Here is a 25,545-nt window from a genome sequence, read left to right on the forward strand (position 1 = left end):
GTGTGGCATAGTGGTTTGAGTGTTGGGCTATGACTCTGGAGAAATCTGGGTTTGATTCTCATTCAAGCATAAAAACCCACGGGATGACCTTAGGCCCGTCACACTCTCTCATCCTCAGAGGATGGCAATGCCAAACCCCCTCTGAAGAAACGTGCCAAGAAATCCCTGTGATAGAGTTAAGTTGGAAAGGACTTGAAGCCACACAACAAATATATAATCAGCCTGTTTTCTCCTAGATCACTTGTCTTCCTTCCTTTATATGAACAACTCCGTTCCTAAAGGAATAATTCTAAATCTGTCATGACTTAATTAATGATTTTTTAAAAAAAATTCTAGTGATGATATAAATTAATAGAATTGCTTAATACATGATTCTATCACAAATCACTTTGTAAACTCATCTGCCATCTTATATATGAACACCTCAATTCCTAAAGAAATTATTCTAAAACTGTCATGACTTAATTTGTGAAGGTTTTTTTTTTAAAAAAAAGACCCTATAAATTAATAGACTAGCTCAAGTAAATACATGATTCTATCTCAATAGTGAAGGAAGCTACGATTCCTGCAGAGGAACACCTAATTAAGCATTAATTGGGAGCTGATTCAATCCAATGGTTCAAAACAGTTTAAATTCATTTGAAAGCAATTCAAGTTCATGAATTCAAAGTGCTAATAAGCCATTTAATTGAATTATAGTTGTTCATTGGAGAATCATCACAGCTCATTCAAGGTATGCCTATCCTCATAGAATCTAGAACTATGAATTGGCTTAGTCAATAATCAATTACAGATTTTTCCCACAGCACATTTTTATAATGTTTTTTATTTAAACCTCTGAAAGTCGATTGACACAGCCTCACAGACAGAAAATTGAGTGTTAGACTAGGGAGGTTATTGCATGGAGCTCAAAAAGTGGAGTACAAGCAGGAATACCAGGGAGCCCTGGTGGTGCAGTAGTGAAATGCCTGTACTGCAGCCCTTCACAGCCACAAGGTTGTGAGTTCGATCCCAGGCCTCCAGGGTCAACTCAGCCTGGCATCCTTCTATAGGTGGCTAAAATGAGTACCCAGCTTGTTGGGGACATTTAGCTTACACATTGTAAAACTGCTTAGGGAATACCCCACTTGATGGCTACACTTAAAGGTATATACTGCAGCTTAGGGAATGCTTAAGTGCACTGATAAGTGGTATAGAAATGTACTTGCTATTGCTATTGCTTGCTACAAGCAGGATAGTAGTGTCTATGGCTACTATCAGACAACTATCAGAAGATGTCATAACTGACCTGTAGCTGGTCTGTAGGCCACCCATGATTGTGGAATCTTTTTCATTGATGGATGAAGCCCATCAATAGGTGCCAATCACACTGCCATTACATTAGCTCTCCCGTATAAAAAGGGACTGGGCAGTCAAATCATCTCAGTCTCCTCCTCTCTCCCTCTTCTCTTCCCCCTCACTAGTCCTGAGTAGGCTAGGTTTCTCCTTTTTGCATTTTATTTTCTTTTTTCCTCCCACCCCCACTAAATTGCATTGCCATAGTTTTGAAATTGATTTTAAAAGTGGTGGTGGTGGTGGTGGTGGTGGTGGGGAGAAAGGCATACTGGGTAGAGCAATAGGGTGGGAAGATAGGGTTAAGGGAGTAGTCTGCGAAAGAGAATGAAGGGCCATTGATGGCAACAACAGCCCCAGTCCCATGATTGCAGATATGTGAAATAAGCACTGCTCCTAAACTGGCATGTGTTTGGTTCCTTCCATGAATGCAATCATGGTGAGAACAAGGTCCATGCAACAATCTCCTAGGATTCTGGGGGAACAGGGTTCAAATCCTCTCTTAGCCATGAAAAACCACAGGGTGACTTTGGACAAGCCATACTGTCTCTGAGCCTTAACTCCTTTGAATAAATATTGACAAGAAAATCCTAAGGGTCTACACGCTGCAATTTTCATCCAGCTCTGACAAAGAAAATGAAACATCTATTTTTCTATTTGCCATGATAACCAGATCTCAACTCAGGTTCAGTGCCTCAGTTAAGGCCAATTGGGTTAAAATCAGTCTAAACATAAGCAAGTTGATTTACAAAGTGACAGATATGGGTCTGAACTGAATGTGGAGAATGTGTCTGCAAAACCCTACTCTCATGCTGTGTGGTTTTGCTCCTCTTTAGCTCCATGTTGTTGTTGTTATTGTTTAGCAGTCCATGGTTGCTATAGTACTCTTCTCCAACACCAAATTTCAAATGTGTTGATTTTCTTCCTGCCAGCTTTCTTCATTGTCCAGCTTTTATACCCATACATATAAATTGGAAATACTAGGGCCTGATTCTGATTTTGGTATCTATTGATCTAACCAGACCTAATTGCTCTTTACAGTTCTCTAGCACACATGGGATATATTTTGTTAGAGTTTTATTTTATTTTATTTTTAAAAAAACAATATACCTGAAATGTTTAAAAAATTCATTAGGCTTTCATACACTTCTATCCTCAACCACTTTTCTGTTGGCTTCTCTTAGCAGAGATGGTTGAATTTTAGGACCCATGATATCTTCCTTCAAATATACAGCAATAGGATATTTAAAAGAACATCTGAGCTCTGGAGGACTGTTGTACTCCGCTGGGGAACTCTCTCCTAAGGGTAGTCAAGCTGCAGGGCTGTGGCAAAGCAAAAAAATGAAAGTGTGGCAACTCCAATGTATGTACGTAAGTACAATATAAACAAGCCAGACAGTCCAACAAGGGGCATGTGGTGCAGGAAGGTGAAGGAGACATGTATGGGGGGATTCCATAATTATGCCAATGTATCACTTGCACACCAATGCACCAAAGCCCTCTATCAGCGGAGCATCATTCAGGTCGTGTTTTTGTGCAACAGTGCACATGTATGGTGAGGAGACAACAAAACAAAATTACCCAGTGATGTGGTTTGATGCCCCACCATGCAGCTGACCCATGCTTATTTGGCCTGCCCCAGGGTTTCGACCCACTTTAGGGACTCAATAAATGCAGGCAAGAAATGCAATTCATTTGAAATGCAATGGTGGAGAAGATTTCAGCATATACCATGGACTGCTAAAAAGTTGAATGACTGGTTCTTACGGCAAGCCAAGCTTGAACTCTCACTAGAAGTGAAGATTACTAAACTGAGAATGTTGTACTTTGGACTTACTATGAGATGAGTTGACTGATTTGAAATCTACACTACAGGTGTTCTGAAAGCTTGCAACATGTGTCCTGTGCATTTTAGTTGGTCCAACAAAGGTATCACTGTTTGGTGGATTTTTGATGTTATTGGACCGGAGCAGGGCAGTTAATGACCAGGGATCTTGGAGGTTTTTCATTCACAGGGTCATCATAAGTTGAAGTCAACTTGACAGTAAATAACAGCAACAAAATTGTGTGGCAATTTTTCACATATTTAAGAGAAGTTACTCCTTCCCCCTCGAAAGGCTGTTTAAAGCTAGAGGCCTTAATCCAGTAGTTAGCCCCAACTGGAGTAGGCCCACTGAAAGGACAAGGAGGTCTTAAGTCAACACTTACATAAATGTCATTGGTTCAAGGTGTGACTATCAACTGAATTTAGGTCAAAGTGGTTACGTGGCTTTCACGTTCTTATCCTGAATCACCACTCAGTAATAGCTTATACCTGCATCCATTAAAATGTCATAAAACTGAGTGGTTTGTCCTTTGTGAAATTAATGCTTAGAGAATAGTTGTTGTACATGGCATCAAAATGCAAGTGACATAAAAAGGTCAAGCCTTACTAAGATACATCTTCATCTCCTACCAGTAATTGATGTTTCAGGTGCTGTTGTCAATAGCAGAAGAATCAGACAAGGGCTATAGAATATGAAATTCTTTGCCTAACCAGGCATGCTTCCAACTCTTCACTCTCCTCTCCTGCATGTAGTGCTGAGTCACTTCTTGATAGCTATTTCCTCAGTCTCTTAGCGCTACTCAGGGCCAAACTAAATGATACTTTCAGTAGGATGTTAACAACTGTGATGCCTCCAAAGGATCCCTTTGTTTGAACAGGCAACCTTTTGGGAAAATGTTTTGCATGTGTAGGGTACTCAGTGCTGATCAGAACCAAACCTAGAAGCAAAAGGTTACAGTCCTCTGTTCATACCAAGCTCCCAATTTGCATTGGATCTCTTACACTAAAAGTAAGACTGTATAGCCATTTGTTGTGTCTTTAAGGGATTTAGTTTAACACTGTTACGTATTGTTTAATTTGATCCCGAGTCTGCTTCCCTCAACTCTCTATCCAGTTCCTCACATAAAGATTCCAGCTAAGATAAGAGAACAGGTGGGTTTTAGGAAAAAGGATTTCTCTATGGTTGCATGTAGAATGTAGAACTCTTTATAAAGAAAGGTTTATGTTATTGATTCTCTATTGATCTTCCCTCTCTTGTCACATTTCTAGCAGACTTTCACCTTACTGAATTTAAACATATTAATGTATCAATGATCTTCTGGAAAATGTAGTTTTATCTGGTTTGTCTCAACTTTATCATCTGCACTTAGGTTTTCCTTTACTCAATTTGCCCTTTTTAAAAACAATTGTTAGTGTCTATTGTATACAGTGTTTAAGCTTTCTTGAATGTTTTTTTTAAATGAAAATAAAGGAAACAAAGGCTTTAAGAAACAGAATTATAAAACAGACCTGTTTCAGGTTTTTTTTTTTTGGTGTTTTTTTTGTGTGTGCATTTTCTCTAATTTATCTGAGATTAAATACCTCCTAAATAGCATCTTATAAAATGTTTCTCTTAAACTTTGACTTTTGGTAAGCAATAATTTCTTACCCCAGTGTTCTAATTGTATTGGCTTTCCTATATTTTGTGCCCATATTATGATATTGTCTTTAATTTTTTTTGTTCTAATTCCAATTGTAATAATAATTTATAAAAATTTGAAATCATTTTTTCCCATCCTGTGTATTTGTTGTCATTTATTATCTTTTTTTTTAAAAAATCTGTCAATGTGATTTGTTGTGGCATGAACTTTATGACCCGTATGGATCTGGGCTACCAAGGAGAAAGGACTTTAAACCCACCAGGCTGGACTGGAAACAAATATTCTCTGAGAGACGAGCATCCTGCTGCACTCAGCTTTGAGAAGGACTGATTATTGTCTTTCGTGTGGAGTGACTTTGGTTTCAAAGGAAGCCCCTCTTCCCATGGTTGGCTAGGCAGCTGTGACAGATGACATCTGGGAAAAAACAATCATAATCTGAAGGGTCTCTAGCAAGATCTGCAACAAAATTTCCACTAGCGCCTGGAACAGGGAATTCTGGTTCACAAACAAAACAGAAAGAAAGCATCCCTTCTTAAGGGCAATAGACTCTGAATGCTCATGGGCCATGAGCTTCTTTCTGTAGGGAGAGTTAGAAGAAAGATTTTGAATATCATGAAAAGGCAGCAGTTTGTTCACTTATTATTCATTATTGTTCATTATTGTTGCATTGAATACTGCCAAAGATAGGTTTTTTGTTTTGTTTTATTTTTAGCCGAGGTGCCAGGTGACTGGCCTTGGGTATTATATATACAATGGCCTGTTACAGACTGCCAAAATAAAGCTGCTTTGGGTCTCTTTGGAGGTATGCTATTTAAATGATGCATGGGTCCTAATAGTCCGGAGGTCGCACCAAAGCCACACTCCATTCCTAAGCACTGGAGAGCAACTATGGTGCAGCTTCCGGATTCTTAGGATGCATGCATCATTTAAACAGCATACCTCCAAAGAGACCTGAAGCAGCTTTATTTTGGCAGTCTGTAACAGGCCAAAGACACTGAGAAGAGAGGTACCACTTGCTGTTCCACCTCAGGCAGCAATAGTAAATATGGCTCGCAAAATATGCTTCTGAGAATGCATATGCATGAAGAAGCGGGCAGCCCTCAACGATTTCCTTAGGCGTATTTTGCATGTGATATTGGCAGACTATAAACACTCTCCTACATTATGTTCCAATGTTTTAGATATCGTATATACTCGACTATAAGTCACCCTCATGTATAAGTTGAGGACAAGTTTTGGGATCAAAATTATGGATTTTGATATGATCCGTGGATAAGTCGAGAGTAAAACTTAGGGGCATGTAACAAAGGATCTAAAGGATAATGCAAAGGAAAACAATGCCAAAGAACTTACAAAATTCTATATATGTACAGTACCTATAATGACCTGTGGATAAGTCGACTCAGGTTTTTGGGGTCAAATTTTTGACTAAAATTTCTAGACTTGTACATGAGTATATACAGTAATCAATAGGTAAACCTAAACAGTTATCTATTTTTACCAATATTTATTTCCCTTGTGTAAATCTTATCTGAGTAGCCTTTTGTGGAGGGTTCTTTAAAGTCATGCTCCTCCCTTGTTTTTTTTTTTTTTTTTTAGGTTAGAGCCACAGTGAACATTCACTTCTTTCTCTGTCCAAAACAGAAAATGTAGCATCCCACCTACCTTAGTTTTTTGTGGGTTTTTCGGGCTATGTGGCCATGTTTTCTAGCAGACGTTTCTTCCTGACTTTCACCAGCATCTGTGGCTGGCATGTTCAGAGGGTGGTGAAACATTCTCTGAAGATGCCAGCCCCAGATGCTGGTGAAACATCAGGAAGAAACTCTGCTAGAACATGGCCACATAGCCCCAAAACCCACAAAAAAAACTATGGATGCTGGCCATGAAAGCCTTCGACTTCACATCCCACCTAACCATAAATTCAAACAGCTCTGTAATTTTTCTAGACCAGCAATCCAAATGTTTTGAAAATGAAAGAGAACAAGAAATAGGCAGAGCTTTGAAAAGTTACCTTTTGGATAGTAAGTCCTCTCAGTGCCCAGGTCAACATGATCAGTGACTGTGCTGGCTTAGGAACTGATTGAGCTGATGTACAAAACTGTAATTTCACTATTAAAATCCACTATTAAAAAGGAACATATACCACAAGTCTAACCCAGGACTGTTTGGAATCAGACATGATGTTATTGTAGATCAGTGGTTCCAAAACTTTGATCTTCAATGTATTTGGGACTTGGACTCAGTAGCCCCAGCCACCTTGACCAACTGTCAGGAATTCTGTGGGGTGAAATCCAAAACATCTGGAGGTCCAAGGTTTGGAAATCACTGTTGTAAACCAATGGACATGGAAGCTAGCTAGCTGAATTAGAAGCTGAATTGAATTGCATTACTGGGGGGGTGCAAGGGGTGTGGGCCACACCCTAACTGCTCCCCAAACACCCACCTTTTGGCAGAAACGGGTTCCCTTTAAAATGTTTTAAGAGATGGTGGGAGTGGGGTGAAGTCACTAATTTGAAGTCCTTGTGATAACCAAAGCATCGGGGAATGGATGTCCATGAGCTTCATGCCTTTCTATTCCATGTCCCAAACGGTCTTAACTTCTTTTTTTAGACTGAGAAAGGTAGAAGCACCTGCACAAATAAGCAGAAAATTTGTAGCAAAGGATGAAAGTTTTCCTGTATAGTTCATTTGGCAACACAAAGATAATTATTATTTTGCATACACAGTGAAACCTTGGAATGTCTACTGTAACATACCCTGGGATTATCCTTGAAGATGGTCCAGAAACTTCAGCAGGCCCAAAATGCAGAAACATGGCTGGAAGTGCCAATTCGGTAGCAACTGAACAGCTTTAATAGCACTCAGTTACTTTCCATCTTAAATTCCCAGTTCTAGCTTGAATCTGTCAGAATATCTGAAGGGGATCTTCTCACATATTTGACTCTCAAAAGTGAAGGAAATAAACAGTATGAATCCCACACTTGAGATAAGCAAGAATGCTATTTAAAAGAAAATTTGTTATTCCAGGCAATTTGCCCAGCCTTATATACCTTTGGCCTGATTATGATAGGGGTGGGTTTGGAAAACATTATCGGGTCTGTAGGCTCGGGTCTGGTCTGTGTCTGGATGTGTGGAGATGGTGCATATGCCACCTTGAGTGATTAGGAGTTATTGTGATACTAAGTAAATAAAAGGGACATCAGGGCTGAAAATCATGGTCTAGTATTCTTTCCATCCAGAATTTCCCATCTGTCACACTAACTCATCCATCTCACCTGAGATTTAGTTTTAATACAGGTTGAGTTGGCAGACAGATAACTTAATCTACTACGTGCTTCACATTTTGAGGGATCCTTATGGTAAACAATATCTTGAATTGACTTTTGTGGCACAGCATGAGTTATTGTTTCTGGACTTGGAACAAATGGAGGAAATCACATCAGGAAGGCTGAGGAAAGAAACCTTGTAATATCAAAGGCAGACTGTGAAAGCATGTGCAAAGAAGGTGACAATCTGAGTGGACATGATCACCGAATATGCACAAGCAAGGAAGAAGATGGGTACAGATTATGCTGGGACTGCTATTACAGTATTGTGCTCTGGCATAAAAAAGCTGATATGCCCTTTACCAAAAAAAATAAAAAATAAAAAAATAAAAATAAAAATAAAAATAAAAAAAGAGGGGGGGGGAGAGTATATGAAGCCTAGTCAAAGCAGTATGCACTGCAAAAATAAAGAAATCAATTCAGATGTGATGCAGAACGCTCCAAAGCCTACCTCTATAGAACCTGCACGGTGAGTTCAAGGATTAATTTCAGTATAGGCACAGGTAAGACTTAATTTCAGGATGGGCCAATCTTAAATTAAAGAAGCAAAAGCCAGGAAACATCCAATGGATTCCAGAAAAGAAACAAGACACACAGACAAGATGCTAAAAATTGCCTGCTTCTACTATCAGATCGTCTTTCAAGAATCATCAGCTGCAACTCATTTCCAATGTAAGTCAAACCTACCCAAAGCATCTCTCAGTAATAGTTTGGGTTTACTCACCATTTTTGACACTCCACTGAAATCTGTTACAGATACTTACTGTATTATTACAATTGTGTGACTTTGGGTTGTTTCCAACTTAAGATGACCCTATCTTAGGGTTTTATTGGCAAGATTTATCCAGAGGAGATTTCCAATAAGGCTGATTGATGACCAATCATAAAATAACGAGGCCAGAAACAAGATATTGGGTTTAGCAAGGGGCACTTTATTTTACCTAAAACCTGTTTAAATTGAACCTGGACATAAGGAACAAAAGGGGGAGGGAGCAACCTGATGCGGGTCCAGGTGCCAACCTGTGACCACCTCCCCAGCCTTCCCTTGGGAGAAACACCTGACCCCGAGGGCAATCCAATATCATTGGTTGCTCCCTGGATGGCCGTTTACTGGGAGGTAAACTGAGGGCGCTCCCCTGCAAGTCCATAGACTTCACAATAGAGAGCACCCCTCCACACTAGTCAGCCCTAAGGGAGACTATTTCCCCATCTCCCAAGTCTCCAGCCTGTGGGGGTAGTTCTATAGTTCAACCCTTCATCAAAAGGGTGTCAATGTGTGCAGTGAAGTCTGATATCCCCCCCCCAATAATCTTCCAATGACATCGTATTTATAGAGACCACCTGAGACAATGTCCCCCTGATACAGTGTAGGTTAGGCTGGGGAAAAACCAACCAACCATTTAAAAGGGGAGAAAATTCCTACCTGGCCCCGAAACTCCTGTACAGAAGGCAGGAGGGTGGGTCGACTCAAATCTCCAAAGAGGGCTCATGAAGGGGTGGCAGAGCCAGAAGAATCATTTGTCTCCACCCCTCACAAGCTATAGCTTGGCACCCCTTGCGCCAGGACAATCAAATTTGACCTGTCGTTGTAGAAGCCATCCAACTGTGCCATTCCTGTACATCTTCCAGACAGACACACATTGATGACCAACACAAAAGAACGACATTGGGTTAAACAAGGGCCACTTTCTTTGACCTAAAACCTATTTTAACTGAACCTGGAAATAAGCAACTTCCCCAGACTTTCCTTAGGTGAAATACTTGATCCAAAGGGCAATGCGATATCATGGGTTGCTCCCTGGTTGGCTGTTTACTGGAAGATTACTCCCTGCCCCAAGTCTGTAGAGTTTACAGGAGAGCAACCCCCCTGGGTCAGCCCTAGGAGGAAGCTATTATCTTGCCCCCCAGGCTGTGGAGGCAATTCTGGAGCTCACTCTTTACCAAAAGGGTGGTAAGGTATACACCAAAATCTGATATTTCTCCCCATAACCTGCCATGAACAAGGGACAAGCATCTGCTTAGTCCCTTCCCCCTACCAGGGTAGCCAACATTACCCTTGTCCTCTGTTGTAAATTCCCCAAAATTAACAGATTAAGCTCTTCCGACAAAGGAATGGCATCAGCCCAATAGAAATCTGGTTGCCAGAATAAAATAGTGGGATATGAGAAAAGGGTGGCCTAACCCCTTCTATAATAAGGCTGAAACAGTGTGACTTGATCAAGGTCATCCAGTAGGTTTCCACGACCAAGCAGGGAGTTGGGCCCTGATCTTCCAGAGTCTTAGTCCAACACTCAAACCACTACACTGTGTTGGCTCCCATATTTGTACAGACATATCAGTATAGAGACAGATAATCTATAGGTAAGTGGATAGGTAGGTAGGTAGATAATTATAAGAATCGAATATTTCTCTTGCTCTGCTTTCTATGTGTGTGTTTGTGTGTGTATGCATGTGTGGTTCTTTCTCACTAGATCAGGTAGTTGCAGTCCCACTCACCCACCTTGTAGATGTGTTTCTATTAGGCTCTCATTTTGTGCTACTGTATCCTGACTTCTGCCAAGTTTGTTTCAAGTCTTGGGCTGTTTGTATTTTGCTAGGCTACAATGTGTAAGATCAGGAACGAGCAACTTTTGACACTCTGGGGACCAAGTTGTGGCTTCGCTAACCCAACATGGGCTGCCTCAAACCCATAAATGAGTAGGGAAAAAAACACCATTAATTTTTTTGTTGTTCTGCTTTTGGACTTGGAGGGGTTGAGAGCCCTGCACCTTATTTCATGAGAAAAGCATAATTCCTGGAGACTCCTAGATGCAGAAAAGTACAGTATAATTATTGATTCTGTAAGGGGAGAGGACAAGGAAGCTGCAAAAATGATATTGAGGGTCACATTCAGTCTATGTACCATAAGATGCCTATCCCTCAGTTAACATATGTAACAATATTTTGCAAGAGAAGACTAAAGTGCAAAGAAGGAAGGAAGGAAGGAAGGAAGGAAGGAGAGCAGAGAATAGGATTGCTGGTCAGTTTTGGTTTCACACAGCTCAAAGTCTGCCAGCCATTCCTTCTATGCTTTACAACCAGCCATTGTTATATACCACAACTGCAGGTCAAGACCCTATCCACACTGGTTCCAATTTTAAAAGTTTCAATCCCTGCAGATGGTGTTTCCATATCAGCAATTCTTGTTGGGCCAGGTACTGGGAAACTTTTAAATGTGACACTGACAAAGGGGAGAAATACTCTGAAGGGGGTTTGGGTACAAAGGTTTATGGACAACAGATAATATCTAAGCACTTCTAATACTGGACCCCAAAGAAACATTTTGAAGTCTAACCTTGCATTGTAGAATAGCTTGCCATTTGGCTTTCACTTGACCATTCCTTTGGTGGCAGGTACTCAGTTTTGGCATACATTGTGTTCACATTCAGCAACAAGTTCTAGCCATCTGCTATTACAGACAGCCTTGGCTGTGTCAACCTAGCAGTGAAATCCTAGATGATTGTGAAATTTTCACATCCACATCATTCCATAATGGACCCATAACCAGACCTGTGATTAAACTTCAATTATATTTTATAAAAAATAGTTGACTTTCACAGAAGTGAAGAGATACAATTGCACAATGGTGGACACAATGGTATAAATACATATCATTGAGAACTTGCTTGCAAGAGGTTTAAAAACAGACTGTACAGCACCGCATTTGAAATTGTGTAAGAGCCGATGGAATTGACTTGTTCTCCCCACCCTTAGAACAATCAAATTTTAAATTATTTGACTTTGGAATAGTGTTTTTGAAAAACACAAATAAAAGAGTATGGATGCGCATTCTGATAGATCAATGTCCAAATAAATTTTGATGTTGAGCTATTAGACAGATTTTTCTTTTTTTAAAAAATGATACATGGTAGAAAAAGACATTCATGCATTTAAGCCACCATTAGTCTCTGATTCTAATATAAGGCAGATCATTAAACTTTTTTTTTTTTGTTAAACAATGTCTTTAGCCACTGAAATCAACTTTAGTGCTTTCCATGACAAACTCATGGCAGGCCTTGTGTAGAGTTAAGAAAGATACCTGTAATTCCAACCAGGTCATTTAAAAGAAAGGCTCCACCATATTTGGAATACATTATACTGTAGAAAAAGCTTTCTTTCTTAATTCTTACTGGAATAAAGAACTGAAAAGAAACCCAGCAGGATGCTTTTGAGTTCAGCACAAATGAACTGCTTTTGGGTGGCCAGAATCAGCACTGGATCATAGTTTATGTGTCATCTTCTGTCTTAATTATGTGGAAAAGAGTGACGTTGAAGAGGACTTGGTGTCCGTTATTCCAGGCATAGAGAGCTCTATCTCTGGCATTGTAGTCAAGCATAGATATATGAAAATACTGATTATGAAAGGGTATATCTGTATATTCATATGTCGAGGTTTTCGTGGAATATGAGTAGTAGACCTTGGCTCCAGTTAAGTGAGAATTGGTGACATACAAGGTACCACAGATCATGAAGGATTCTCCAGCACTTCTCTTTGGATATCCTGTACTCCAGCTTTTCATCACTTCTAATGTGTCCTGATTCAGCTGACTGATGACAATGTTACCAGCATTCTGGTTGGTTGCGTAAACAGCCCACAAACCAATTTCATCTGCCATCAGGTCAATATCTGAAAAACCACCCCATGTATAAGGGTAGACATTGTGAAAGCCTGCATATTCCAGGCTACGTTGAGCAAGCACCCGCCCGGTATCAAAGCTGTACTTGATGATGATGTTACTCTGGTATTTGTTGAAGTAGAGAGACCCATTGTAGACGACGTGGTTGGTTCCTGCCCATTTGAAAGGGAGATTGTATGTCCTTGATTCTGCACCACTAACAAAGTCTGCTATTGATTTGTATTCACGGACAATTTTGTTGTTGGTGTAACTGTCCATGTACCAGACCTGAAAGCAAAGAGGAAAAAATAGACTGTGAACATCTGAAGAAGGATAATTTGCAAATCAATGTACTGTTTTAAGTAAATTTTCCTTCCCTCTGGGAATCTGGTGCCATTCCAATTATCCAGCAAAGACTGAAATCTAGCAGAAGAAAACCAAATGTTATGAGCTTTTGCTTGCTGCTCAATATGGAAGGCAGGAAGCTACCGATCCATACAGGCAATCAAGAAAACGGAGTATGCAGTTCAGGGTTATAGTATTAGTTTTCATTTACATGTGCCTTTAATGACGTGGCTATTGGTGCTTTCACGTTGGGCCATCTATGTAGTTTGTTGTACTTTCATGTTTAAATAATATTAACAGGACAGCACTTGTGAATTTTGTAAACATAAGACAAAGATAAAACACTTGAGCAGAAGCTTTTATTTAGATTAAGGATGAAAATCTTCATTTGTTTCTTTGGCCCTTTCACACTGGAAAATTTTGAGTGCTATATTCATTACAACTGCATTGACAACATCCTATGGAATCCTATAATTTGTTGCCTGGGGCCCATAAACACCACAGAATTATAGTGCTATATTTTCTATGGATTTTTTTTTTTTTTTTGGAAGAGGAGAATGGGGAGAGGGAACCTCAATTAGAGAGGAGGGGCTGGAAGAGGGAGAGGAGAGCAGCAGCGCTGGTTTGAGTCAGTGTCCTCTTGGACAAAAAGGGAGATGTCCTGCTTGGAGTGTAGGCAGGAAGAAGGGTGGTTTTGGGGGGGGGGGGGGTTTGCTCCCTAGTGTGGGAACTGGAAAAGTCTTTGTCTTCCTGCCTATGGAGCAAGTGTGTGGAGCAAACTGCTCTTCCAGATGTTCCAACCTGTTCCACTGGGAAATCCCCCCACAACGGCAGATCCCAGGGTTACATGGGACATTGCCATGGGAGTTAAAGGGTATAGTGCTATAATTGTGTAATGTGAAAGGGTCTCTGTGAGACACTAAACCTCTCTGGCTGAGAATCCAAAATGACCTTCCTAGGATGGAACCATGGCAGCCAATTGTGTAGGTATAGCCAATCCTAATTGTGTAGTATGAAGGGGTCCCTTTTCATATCGAAGAACATCGCAGAACATCAAAGAATTTCATCTCTCCCCTCCTTGTTAGAAGCAGTTAAAAGGTTTTTGTGTACTTTATTATAGTTTTTCACATTTATGGATTTTTAAAAAATCAATTTATACAAAAAACCTGAGAAGTGTATTTTGCACAAAATATATTTTTCTGTGCAAAATATTGTTTATTGCGAACCCCACTTTTTTTGCAAGTGAATTTATTTTGCAAAAAATTTCAAAATTGTTTTGTAGCAGCAGTTGATTATTTTCTTAGTGAGATGTCATGATGTTCTGAGACATCCTTTCTCACTGATTATTAGACCATTTGTATTCTCTACATCTGGGGTCAAGACTGATGCAAGAGCAACAGTGGAGCACTGATAGCGCCATCATGAAATACAGCATGAAATATATTCAGAGACATAGCTGTGTTAGTCTGGAATATGTATGCAAAGTGATCTTGTAGGATCTTTGAGATTAACTGTGTAAAAGAAGTTATAGTGTAATCTTGGTCTACTTCCTCAGATGCATTGAACTGTTGCCCAGGAAGGACTTGTATAATCAGATTGTATGAATAGCCATACAAATGCAAAACTTGTGGTTATGATGATGCGGTGACAATTCAATCCCTCAATGACCATAGTTAAAAGTGAACTTGTTACCTCTTCGCGATAACTACAAGTTTTGCATTTCTATAGCTACTCATACAGTCTGATTATAAAGGGCCTTCCTGACAACCAATTCACTCCATGTATCTGAGGAAGCAGAACAAGTCTATGAAAGCTTATGCTGTAACTTCTTTCACACAGTTAGTGTCAAAGGTGCTATAAGATCCCATTGTAGCATGACATATAATACATCATGACATAGAGAATTTTTGAATTATCTTCTCTTCAAGAGGTTTTGCTGCCTTTAATGTTGAATTCAGGCTGTGTGTGCAGATAGAAATGAAGCTAAACAGGTCAGGCCTGTTACAGACAGCCAAAATAAAGCTGCTTCGAGTCACAGTGGAGGTATGGTGTTTCAATGATGCATGCGTCCTAAGAGTCCAGAAGCCACACTAAATCCACGCTCCAGGCTGGGAGGGTAGAATGAACTCAACATGCTTATTACAGCGCACCCGCTCCATACACGGGTGCGCCATACGTGGCTTCTGGTTTACGTGCAATGTGTTGAATGGCGTGTGCACCTGTGGTGTGTGCGCGCTGCACTGCCACGAGCATGAGTCCCATTCTATTGAATGGTGCTCGAGCTTATGCGGTATTTGCCTTACACGGGGGTGAGAGTGGGGTCCGGAACGGATCATCGCGTAAGGCAAGACTCCACTGTATATTTTCCTCGAGGATGGCATGTTTACTGCCTGGCAGGAACTCCAAGCAGGTGCTATGAGTTAAGGCTACATACCAACATTTTGTATAATCTATTGGCACCCATGACAAGTATGCTCAGTTAGCTCACCATTCTCTCCTGTCTTCCTCAGCTTGGAAACCCATCCTTCTTTGTTCATTTTGCACAGTCATTTAGGACTATCTCTTTGATTTTCAAATTACATGTGATATGCTAGCTATACAGAACTCTACTAATCTGTCCAACAAGGTATGACAAAGGATCATACTAAAACCCGTTGGTAATCAAGCTGTAGTGAAAGGCCAGAAATAGCTGAGTTGTACGGCATAGGTAGCAAAAGATGGAAATTCCTCTGCCTGTGGAGCAAATAAAACTGCATGACGGATTAATGTTCTGATTTGGTATGCCAGAACTTGGATTTTTTTTTTTTTTTGACAACAGTTCCCACAGTTCCCTTAACAGTGATCATCCTAGCTGGGAGAGTCTGAGAATTTAGTTCAAATGACTTTCCCAGGTTCCTTTATATCTTCACATTTGTTCATTTATTTAAAACAGTTTCTGATATACTGCTCTATATTCTGTTTAGCATTTCAGTCTTCAACAGAGAATTCCTGCTTGGCTCACAGCAAGAAATGATAAACACCACATACTCTGTTGTTTTTCTCCGATGCTAATGGATCTGTCATCCAAGCACCAAACCGGGTTCCAGATGTCTTGACAGTAATGGGACCAGTGATTTTCATCAGCTTCCCACATGCTGAAATTAGAAAAACAGAGTGAATTAAGTGATAACCCACAAGAAACCATAATGTATGCTGATGGCATTCTTTTTCTAGATGTGAAAGCCGACTAAGAATTCCCCCAGAAAACTGCAGTCTGGTCCTTTTGCTTTTTGTTTCACTCAAAAGAAAGACCTACTCGCTAAGCTTCTTTAAACAAAAAGGTAGGTCATCTGAATGCCTAAATATGCTGAAGGCACTATATCTCATCTGGTCTTGGAAGTTAGTCAGGGTCAGGGCTGTTTAGCACATGGATGGGAAACCACCAAGGAATACCAAGGGCTGTAGGCTATGTCTGAGAGGAAAGAAAGGGCAAAACAATTCTTATTCCTTGCCTAAGAACATCCTATAAAATTTATGAGACCGCTATAAATAAACAAGTGCCTTGAATGGACACAGATACACACACTCACATATACACAAACTCACAGAGGTCATCTAAGCATCTGTGAGGATGCAAACCCAACATGTTGGGGAAGAAAAACCAGAGCTATCTCGCTTATTAATGGTGGATTAGTTCTACTGAATGACTTATATAGCATTAGTGCAGTAAGAAAAACAAGAACGGTAAGACTTTTGGAAACCAATAAATAAATATTTTTCTACATAATGTTGCCAGGGTTTATTGCTGCTGAACTGTAACTTTTAATGTGTTTTCTAATTGTTGTTTAATTATGCATTATGGTTTTTATCTTGCTGCTAGCCACCATGTACATCTTTATGGCTCGGTATATAAATATTTTAAATAAAGAATGAAAAGAAAATGGACATGGACATGCTGGTACGTGGTGTCAAGCCTGACTCTGGAAATAAGACTCCGAGGTGCTATAACTGGGAAGTTACAACATCAGCGGTCCGCGCTTGTAAGATGGGGAAGCTTTTCAGGTTTTAAAAGATAAAAATAAATATGTACTTATAAATAAAACAGGTTAACATTAACTGAAGTTAATTAAAGATCAATTCAACATTAAATATTAAATGTGTTAAAGTAAACCTATTCATACTTGAAAATATAAAAAACACTGAAATGTAAATATAAATTGCCATTAATTAATGTGGAATTGACTATAGTATTGTCAATTTATATAGAACTAAAAGGAACAAAACTGCCAATGATAGGGATAATTGGGTTGACTGTCCTAGTGACTACAGTGCATTTAAACTGCTTTTCCCATTAAGACTCTGGGAGGCCAGGGTTCAAATGGTGATGGAAACTGATGGGATGACCTTGGGCAAGTCACTCTTTCTCAGCGTGAGGGCAACAACAAACCACCTCTGAATAAATCTTGCCAAGAACGCCCTATGCTATGGTTACCACGAGTTGGAATTGACTTGAGCACATGCAACAACAACAGAACATTTGGAAGTCTTTCTTCAAAGTTTTAGCGGCAAACACAATGTCCTTGTTCTTTTTTTAAAAAAATTAAAAATTGAAATAGCATGTTGTGGTGGCAAAAAAAAAAAAAAAAGCACCTAGGTTTGTAGATGGACCCCAGCAATGTACGGTGTTGACTTCTCCTTTACAGCCAATATGGAACCTGCCCAGCTATGAGGGACTTTGTATGGAGAGCAAAATGGTTTCAATCCAGTGGTTTTCTAAAAATCATGCTTAGGCACCTTTAAGTGGTGGTTGGGGATGATGGTGGTTGTTAATAACAGCAGTAATTATTAGTTGAGGCGCCTTTAGTGAGTGGAGCATTTCTGTTTGTGGATCCACCTAGGATCCAATCTGCCATATTTCTGGCTTCTGAACCATTGCCTGGAGAACAGAGGAGCCCTTATTCTGAAAATGAAAATGTCTATGGTTCCTGAGGTAGTTCATCAAGAGTTAAAAAAAAAAAAAGGGGGGGGGGTTGAAAAAGAAAAAGACAGAATAGATAAAATATGTAGTACTCCAACACACTTCTGATCACTTTTACTATTATGGTCCTTCACTTGTGCTATAAATATGCAACCATACATTATAACCTACTTAAACCTTCATAAAGGGGTGTTTCTGTGTACTAAAAAAAATAAAAATCCAACCCACACAATATATCTTGACTACTCTGGTGCAGGATAAATGGACATAAATCAGCCATAGGAATACACAAAAACCAGTAGCAGAACATTTCAATCTCCCTGGGCATTCCATCTTAGACCTCAGAACAGTGGTCATTGAACAATAGAATTACAAAGACAGATTGCAAAGAGAAACAGCAGAATTGGAGTTCATTCATAAACTATAGTCCCTCAACCATGGATTGAACAAGAATAATGGTTTCCTGGCTAACTACAAACATTTCAACACTATCTGACCCCATGACCCCATTCTTGGGGGCGGGGGCTCACCTATTCTCTCCACCTACCAGCTAGTTTACAAAGCCAAACTGGTCTTGCCACTTCATTTCCATACACAATGGTTAGTTCCCAATGTCATTGTTCAGTAACGACCATAGTTAAAACTGGACTTGCTACTTCATTTTCATACACAAAGGATTTTGAATTTGAATTGACATTCTCACATACTAATGGCATATATATGTCTGTCCCTGGTTTCCACTCCACAAAATGCATCCGAGGAAGTAGACTGTAGTCTACAAAAGCTCATGCTGCCAATTTCTTTCTTTCAGTTAGTCTCGAAGGTACTACAAGATCTCTGTACATACTTATTATACAGACTAACATGGCTATATCTTTGAATTAGATCCACTGATTTACATCAATCTAGCCAGGCCCATAGCTAGGGCTTTAGGGACCCTGGGGCAGAAAGTAGGGCTCGGTAGGGTGGAGCGTTTGCACGCTCCCAAGTCCTAATGCGTGCCACGGGCACCATCTTGGTGCATTACCATTTGGGGGCCCCTTTGGCTGGGGGCCCTGGGGCAGTGCCTGGTTGCCCCAGCCTAGCTACGGGCCTGAATCCAGCTCTCAGTTGGTGGCGAAACTGGAATTACCTACATTATAGGATACTATATGGTTGTTGTGCAACTTCAGACCATTTCCAACTTAATGGTGACCCTATCAAAGGGATTTTGTGGTAAGATGTGTGTTTGTGTGTGTGTCTTTGCCTTTGTCTTCCTCTGAGACTTGAGTTTGACTTGCCCAAGGTCATTCAATGGGTTTCCATGGCCAAGTGGGGATTTGAACCCTGGTCTGTAGAGTTGTAGTCCAACGCTCAAATTAGTACACCACATTGGCTCTTGTAGGATACCATACCATATGCATTTTAGTTAAACGATATAATTCTTAAAGGCTTACCTTTTAATATATACTATTAAATTTTGGTGCTTCAGTGGACATAGGAAGTTCTTAACATAGGGTTTTCTTTTTTCTTTTGTTAATTGAATTTTTGTATATACAGTGGGCCCTTGGTATCCGCTGGGGTTTGGTTCCAGGACCCTCCATGGAAACTCAAATCCCATTCAATATAATGGCACAGGAAAATGGTGTTCCTTATATAAAAGGGAAAAATCAAGGTTGGCCTATGGGAATTTGTCCATTTTAAAAGTATTCTCATGCCGTGCATAAAAAAAATCTGTGAATAAGGAGGGCTGTCTGTATCTGAAAACTCCAAAATAAATCATGCTCAGGAATACTGAGCTCTCTTCTAAAGGAATGGTGCAACCATTGTTAATCCCACTCCTATATGTCTGCAGAGAATCAGGAAGACCTTGTTTGTAGGCATGGGCTAGAATATGCCTGGGTGAAAAACCTAGCCACGTTTCCTTCTGCCATTAACTGCCTATTCTGTGAATTTGACAACCATTAATCTCATTAATTTCCCTAAAACATTGGTGCCCCATTCAGAGTAATGGGACTTATGTCAAAGTACATGCAACTGGAACCAGAGATTGAATTCTGAGCGCATCTACGTAGGGATGCTTGTCAAATCTGTACTTTGCAAATTACGACACAAGCTGACCTGATCCTGCATAAATGCATTGACTGGAAATTATTTATCTCTTGGCTTTCACACTTCATGCATGTGTTTGGCCCTAAAACATGTCAAAAAGCAATTAAGATGTGCATTTTGAGAGACAGTACATCTACACATAGATATTTTATAAGAACATTTTAAAGGTACTATATATGTTAGAAACAATACATTTAAAATTGGACTGCGAAAACGGTGAATCCGTATGTACTGAAGCAGAACAGCAAAGATTCAGACTGCCAACTGTTTGTTAATAGCATCAACAATGTGATTTCCATACTCCCTCCCCAGATATCTTGAAGGGAAGAAAGAAGGAGCGGATTTCTATACAGAAGGACTGTGAGCTTCATTCAGTCTGGTGCTGAAAAAAACAACAACAATAACAACCCAATACCCTGGGTTCAAGATTATATAATTTTATGCTCTTTGCATCTGACTATGATTGGGGATATCTATTTTTTAAAAGAAAACAAACGTCAAAGTTGATCCCAAAAGACTGGAGTCTGTTCATCTCTAATTTAGAAATATGTATTTAAAAATAACCTTTCAGGCATCTTCTTTTAAAATCACAAGTGAATACAGAAACAAGACAGGACAGAATACACAAAGGAATGGCACAGAATGCTTAACAGGTCAAATTGCTCATCTCTAGAGTCAAAGGTTTGCTCCACACACACCTTGGAAAAGTCTATTTTTTTGAACTACATTTTTAAAAATCTCCCAGCAGGTATGGAAGCTGAAGCCCCTAAGCTAACTTTCCAAGCCTGCTTCTTGAATAGACTGATGAATTAAAAAAAATGGTTAAAAACTAAGTCTTTTAGAAAAGTATTTGTTCTAATGATTTCCCATCATTTCTTTACACCTTAGATTAGCTAAAGTAATATAGGAAACATGATATACAGGAGCCTTTTTCTTTACAGGATAAACAATCTTTGCATTTAATGTGTGAATCAGGTAAACAGCATTATACTGTATAATGGTTAATGGCCAGAGGAAGTGTATTTTCTTCTGCAGTCACCCTTCCTCAAATTATAGGAGGATCCAGATGCTATCATCTTCCATTTGCAGCCTCCAGCCCCCATGATCCATACCACTTCCTTCCATTTTCTTGCTTAATAAAAGAAAAAAGCTACTAAAGAAAATGGAATTTGTGCAGAATACGTATCAATTGTATTTACAACCCTCTGTCTGGAGGCACCCAGATTCACTTGGTGTATAATAGGGATGTGATGAATATTTGCATGTTTTCTCGTGATTGTTGTTGTTTCTTTGTGCCTTCAAGTCACTTCTGACATGGCTACCCTAAGGTGAACTTATCACAAGGATTTCCTGGCAAGATTTCATCAGAAGGTGTTTGCATTGCTTTCATTTGAGGTGGAAAGAGTATAACCTGCCCACATGGAAACCTAGTGGGTTTCCATGGTTGAGTGAGGATTTTTGAAATACCAGAGTCCTAGTCCAACACTTCTACCTTTATATCACACTGACTCTCCTATTTTCTCATCCTCAATGAAAAAGGGTGCCTTGACCGTTGGGACTCTCCATTCAGAAAATCTGGGTGTAGCAAGTTTCTTTGCAATTTGGAACTTTTTGCATGCAGCATTTTGGTGAAACCTGGGGGAGTCTGTGCAAAAAAATTGGTTTCCCTGGGCAGGAAACTTGCTACTTCTGCAGAAGATAACATTTTCAGTGACGAAAGCCAACAACACATGGACTTTTTCACACAGAAAACATAGGATAGCATATTGTTCAGTATTTGTGAAGTAAGCTAGACTTAATATTGCAAATTTTGAAATTCCCATTTATGATCATTGTACCTTTGCAACAACAGCAAATGCCTCCCCCCAATCCATCTTAAAGGCCAGGCAACTGCACTATCTGAAGGTATTCTGAAGTGCTGGCAAGCAGGAATTTTGATATATTTAAAGATCTAAAAACCCTCTCTCCCTCTCTGTATGCACATGTGAATCAGTCATTTTGTCTTAGAATTAGAATTAGTCCCTCATCCCCACTACCTTGGTTCAGAACAGCACTAGACTGGCTGGACGTGCAGGAGCTTACTTATATTCTTCCGTTCTTTGCCTTCTTTCTAATCATTTATTTATAATATTTCTCAGGGAGTATAATAAATCCACACTAAAACCATTAAAAAGCCCAAACCAAAAACTTCTACACTGTCCTTAAAGTTGCTGTGATTCTACTGCATAAAGCAGCAGTATGCAGCTAGTGTGGTGTAGTGATCTGAGCACTGGACTTTTGACTCTGAAAACTCAGGTTCAAATACCTATTTGGTCCTGGAAACCCACTGGGTGATCTTGGGCAAGACATTTTCAACCTCACAGGAGGGCAAAGGCACACCCCTCTCAGAACAAATCTTGCCAGGAAAACCCTTTTATAGGTTTGCTTTAGGGTCACCATAAATTGGAAATGACCTGAAGGCATACAGCAACTACAACATGGAATCTGCGGCCCTCTAAAGGTCCTGGGAATTTCAGTGTTAATTCCCATCAATCAATATCCAGCACAATCAATACTGAGAGATGATGAGAATAACAGTTCATTAACATTTGGAGGGGAAACAGTTCCTCAGTTCTGCTACAATGAGATCAGTTAGATCCTTGTTCAAGATGAGCCATGAACATTATTGGATGACCTTGGGCCAGTCATTTTCCCCCTCAGCCTGACCTACTTCATAGATTTAGGGATAGAATAAAGGAGCAATGGAAGGAATGATACAAAATTTTCAATCAAATCAAAACAAAAATGGTTAAAAACATGTTTTTGGAGTGTCAAGAAACCCTGACAAAAAGAATCCTGGACTGCATCTGTTGTTTTGTGCAGTACGGAGTCAGGCCACCTTCAGCTCATTTGAGCAACGGCAGGATGTGCAAGGAACTAATAAAAAATAAACACATAAATGTTGAAAAATCCAAGATGTGTAAGTTAGTTTTAGAAATCTGGCATGTAACTAAATAGGTCAGGCTAGAGACAAGCAGGATAGTGTGATTTGACTGCACTGGCCAAGTTGTGACTTCATTTGCTACATTTAAGTTCCTGGTAATGAAAGCACTGTATCATCTGAGCCTATTACATTCAGTCAGAATGGGACAAATGCTCTTAGCTGCCTTAAGGCATTCAATCCATTGCCAGGGAAAATGGATTTAATGCAAATACGTCTGAACTGAATAGACACGAAAGCCTATGAATGACACAGGCTAGAACTAGGTGTCACAGGAGCTGTACATCCCTCCTCCTTTTCCCAGAAACATCATGTACTATAAAATATGTGCTGTAATGTCACAGGACTAAATATTTCCCATCCTTCTACCAGCATCTAATGCAAGCGAGCCAGAATAAGCCAATCTACAGCATGATAAGATGTCTTGTGTTTTGTAGTACTCAATGTAATGTGGGCAGGAAGATGAGGGGAAGACATGAGGTTGATTTCGTGGACCATAGTTTATTAGAAACCAAAATGGCTGAGAGCACTATGGGCTGAAATTTTGATGCAGTCAGTAGTTCTGGTCATCTGTTTCCAAACTTCTTCATATGGGAGAAAGCCTTCTCTGTGGTTGCTCTCACACTTTGGAAGTCCCTCCATAGGGAAATTTGGAAGTCTCCCTTTTTGTTGTCCTTTGCGTGGCAGGTTAAAATCTTTCTTTTTCAGAACACCTTTGAAAATTAATTATTACCAATGGCCTTTTATGGTGCTGTACTGCTTTAAATCTTTGCTTTATAGTAAGATTTTAAGTGGTTTTAATTTTATCTGAAAACTCCAAAATAAATCATGCTCAAAGGAAGTATACATCCCTGTCCCTGTGATGCACATATAAGAATTCCTCCACCCTGTACGGATTTCCCCTCTGATGCTGCCCATCTCACCAGAACACATGACAAACATCAGTGGAGGAGCAGTAAAATAGTGCTTCTCCACAGAAAGGGGGATCTGCATTTCATTAGTGGAAACTCTACCATGTTGGGCAGGCCTTGTATTCAGGGAGGCAGCTACTACAGGTCCAGTGATACAGATGGACCCGTTTCCAACCCTGCTGATATTGACTCTACTTTTAAAGCTGCCATCCCATCTTTGACACTTCTGTGCTGCTCTTTGCCATAATAAGCTGTAATCCCTCCCCATACCTATTCTCTCTCCCTAAGGTTACCCAGTAGGGAGCATCTAATGTACTTTTGAATGGGACCTGTACTGGGCCCCCCTCTGCCATACAAATGCAAAACACTGGACTGCATAATGAATTTTGAGTTATCAAACACAGTGGGCAAGCACTGTTAAGTTGAGCTGAGTGCTGTCCCAATTCCTTCAGTATGAGCCTCTCCTGACCCGAGTCTCTTCCATCCACAGAAGAGAGTGTCTGGATCCACCTTGCATTTCCAGGTGGGCAAATGAACCAAATGCTTGGGAAACTGTTTTATTGAAGAGTACAACTGTTATGCTGCTCCAAAAAACAAGTTATAGAAAAGCACCTATTTTTGTTAAAGTTGTGGGGGGAAGCCCATTCTTTCTTATTAAGTGCTTTGTTTGATATTGGGGGATGGGGGAGAACCAGAACAGAAAGTGACTGTGATTAATGAGCTTTCACAGCAGTCCAGGTACCAAAAGCTGCACCCCTTTGCATTTGCATGCAGGAAACAGCCCAGAGTGACAAGGCAGGCCCTGAAGCATGTCTCAGCAGTGATTGGTGAGCATGATGGATCAGGCTGTATTATTCTGAGCCACTTAAGACCCCCACTGGAAAACTGCTGGTAGAGAAAATTACTCTAAGAACAACACTCATCAACTGGCCCACTAAGTACTGACCTTGGGAACACGCAGAGCGAGATTCTTGCACTGATGAATGGATCAGGCAAGAACCGTGAGATCGAGGCAGGAAAGTATTGGAGGAAATGCAGGCCCCCATCTGCTTCTCGCTGAAATCATCCCTAATGATGGACTACTTCCCTCAGCGCTCACACAACCAGTAATCCATGTCAATTGCTTTCTTTGCCCATTATTGCATTCATTGAGAAGCTGATCATTGTGACTGAAAAGTAAGGATGTGCTGAAAGTTCCAAAAGGAACTTTTCCAGCACATTTGTACAGTGAGGTGAAGAAATCTGTGGACTAAACAAATTTACAGACATTTGAGAAGTGTGGGAGTTACATCCCAGTTAACAAGGTAGATGCAGAATGTTCCTGGACATCACATCTTTAAGAGAAAATTTGGTATTGGAGACAGAAATAACATGAATGAAACAGGGATAGCTTCCTACACCACAAATCAGAAGAGCAGTTTCAGCAAACATGTATTTCAACAAACCTTTTATCCAAAACTAACAATATGCACATCGGAAATGA

At 40.0% G+C, this 25,545-nt stretch overlaps 1 protein-coding gene across 2 annotated transcripts in view; it reads right to left on the bottom strand.

The window, feature by feature from the left end:
- Positions 1-11,678: 11,678 nt before the first annotated feature.
- The window catches only part of OLFM3 (olfactomedin 3), a 290,688-nt gene continuing 276,821 nt past the window's right edge, over positions 11,679-25,545 (bottom strand). For both annotated transcript variants that reach the window (XM_042465600.1, XM_042465599.1), the window contains exons 5-6: positions 16,151-16,257; positions 11,679-13,066 (exon numbers count right to left, since the gene is read on the bottom strand). In XM_042465600.1, coding sequence (XP_042321534.1) covers positions 12,389-13,066; positions 16,151-16,257 — 785 coding nt within the window. In that variant the 3' untranslated portion in view covers positions 11,679-12,388. The remainder of the gene's footprint in view (positions 13,067-16,150; positions 16,258-25,545) is intronic.

This window comes from Sceloporus undulatus, chromosome 4, assembly GCF_019175285.1.
Source record: "Sceloporus undulatus isolate JIND9_A2432 ecotype Alabama chromosome 4, SceUnd_v1.1, whole genome shotgun sequence".
NCBI classification, from domain to species: Eukaryota; Metazoa; Chordata; class Lepidosauria; order Squamata; family Phrynosomatidae; genus Sceloporus; species Sceloporus undulatus.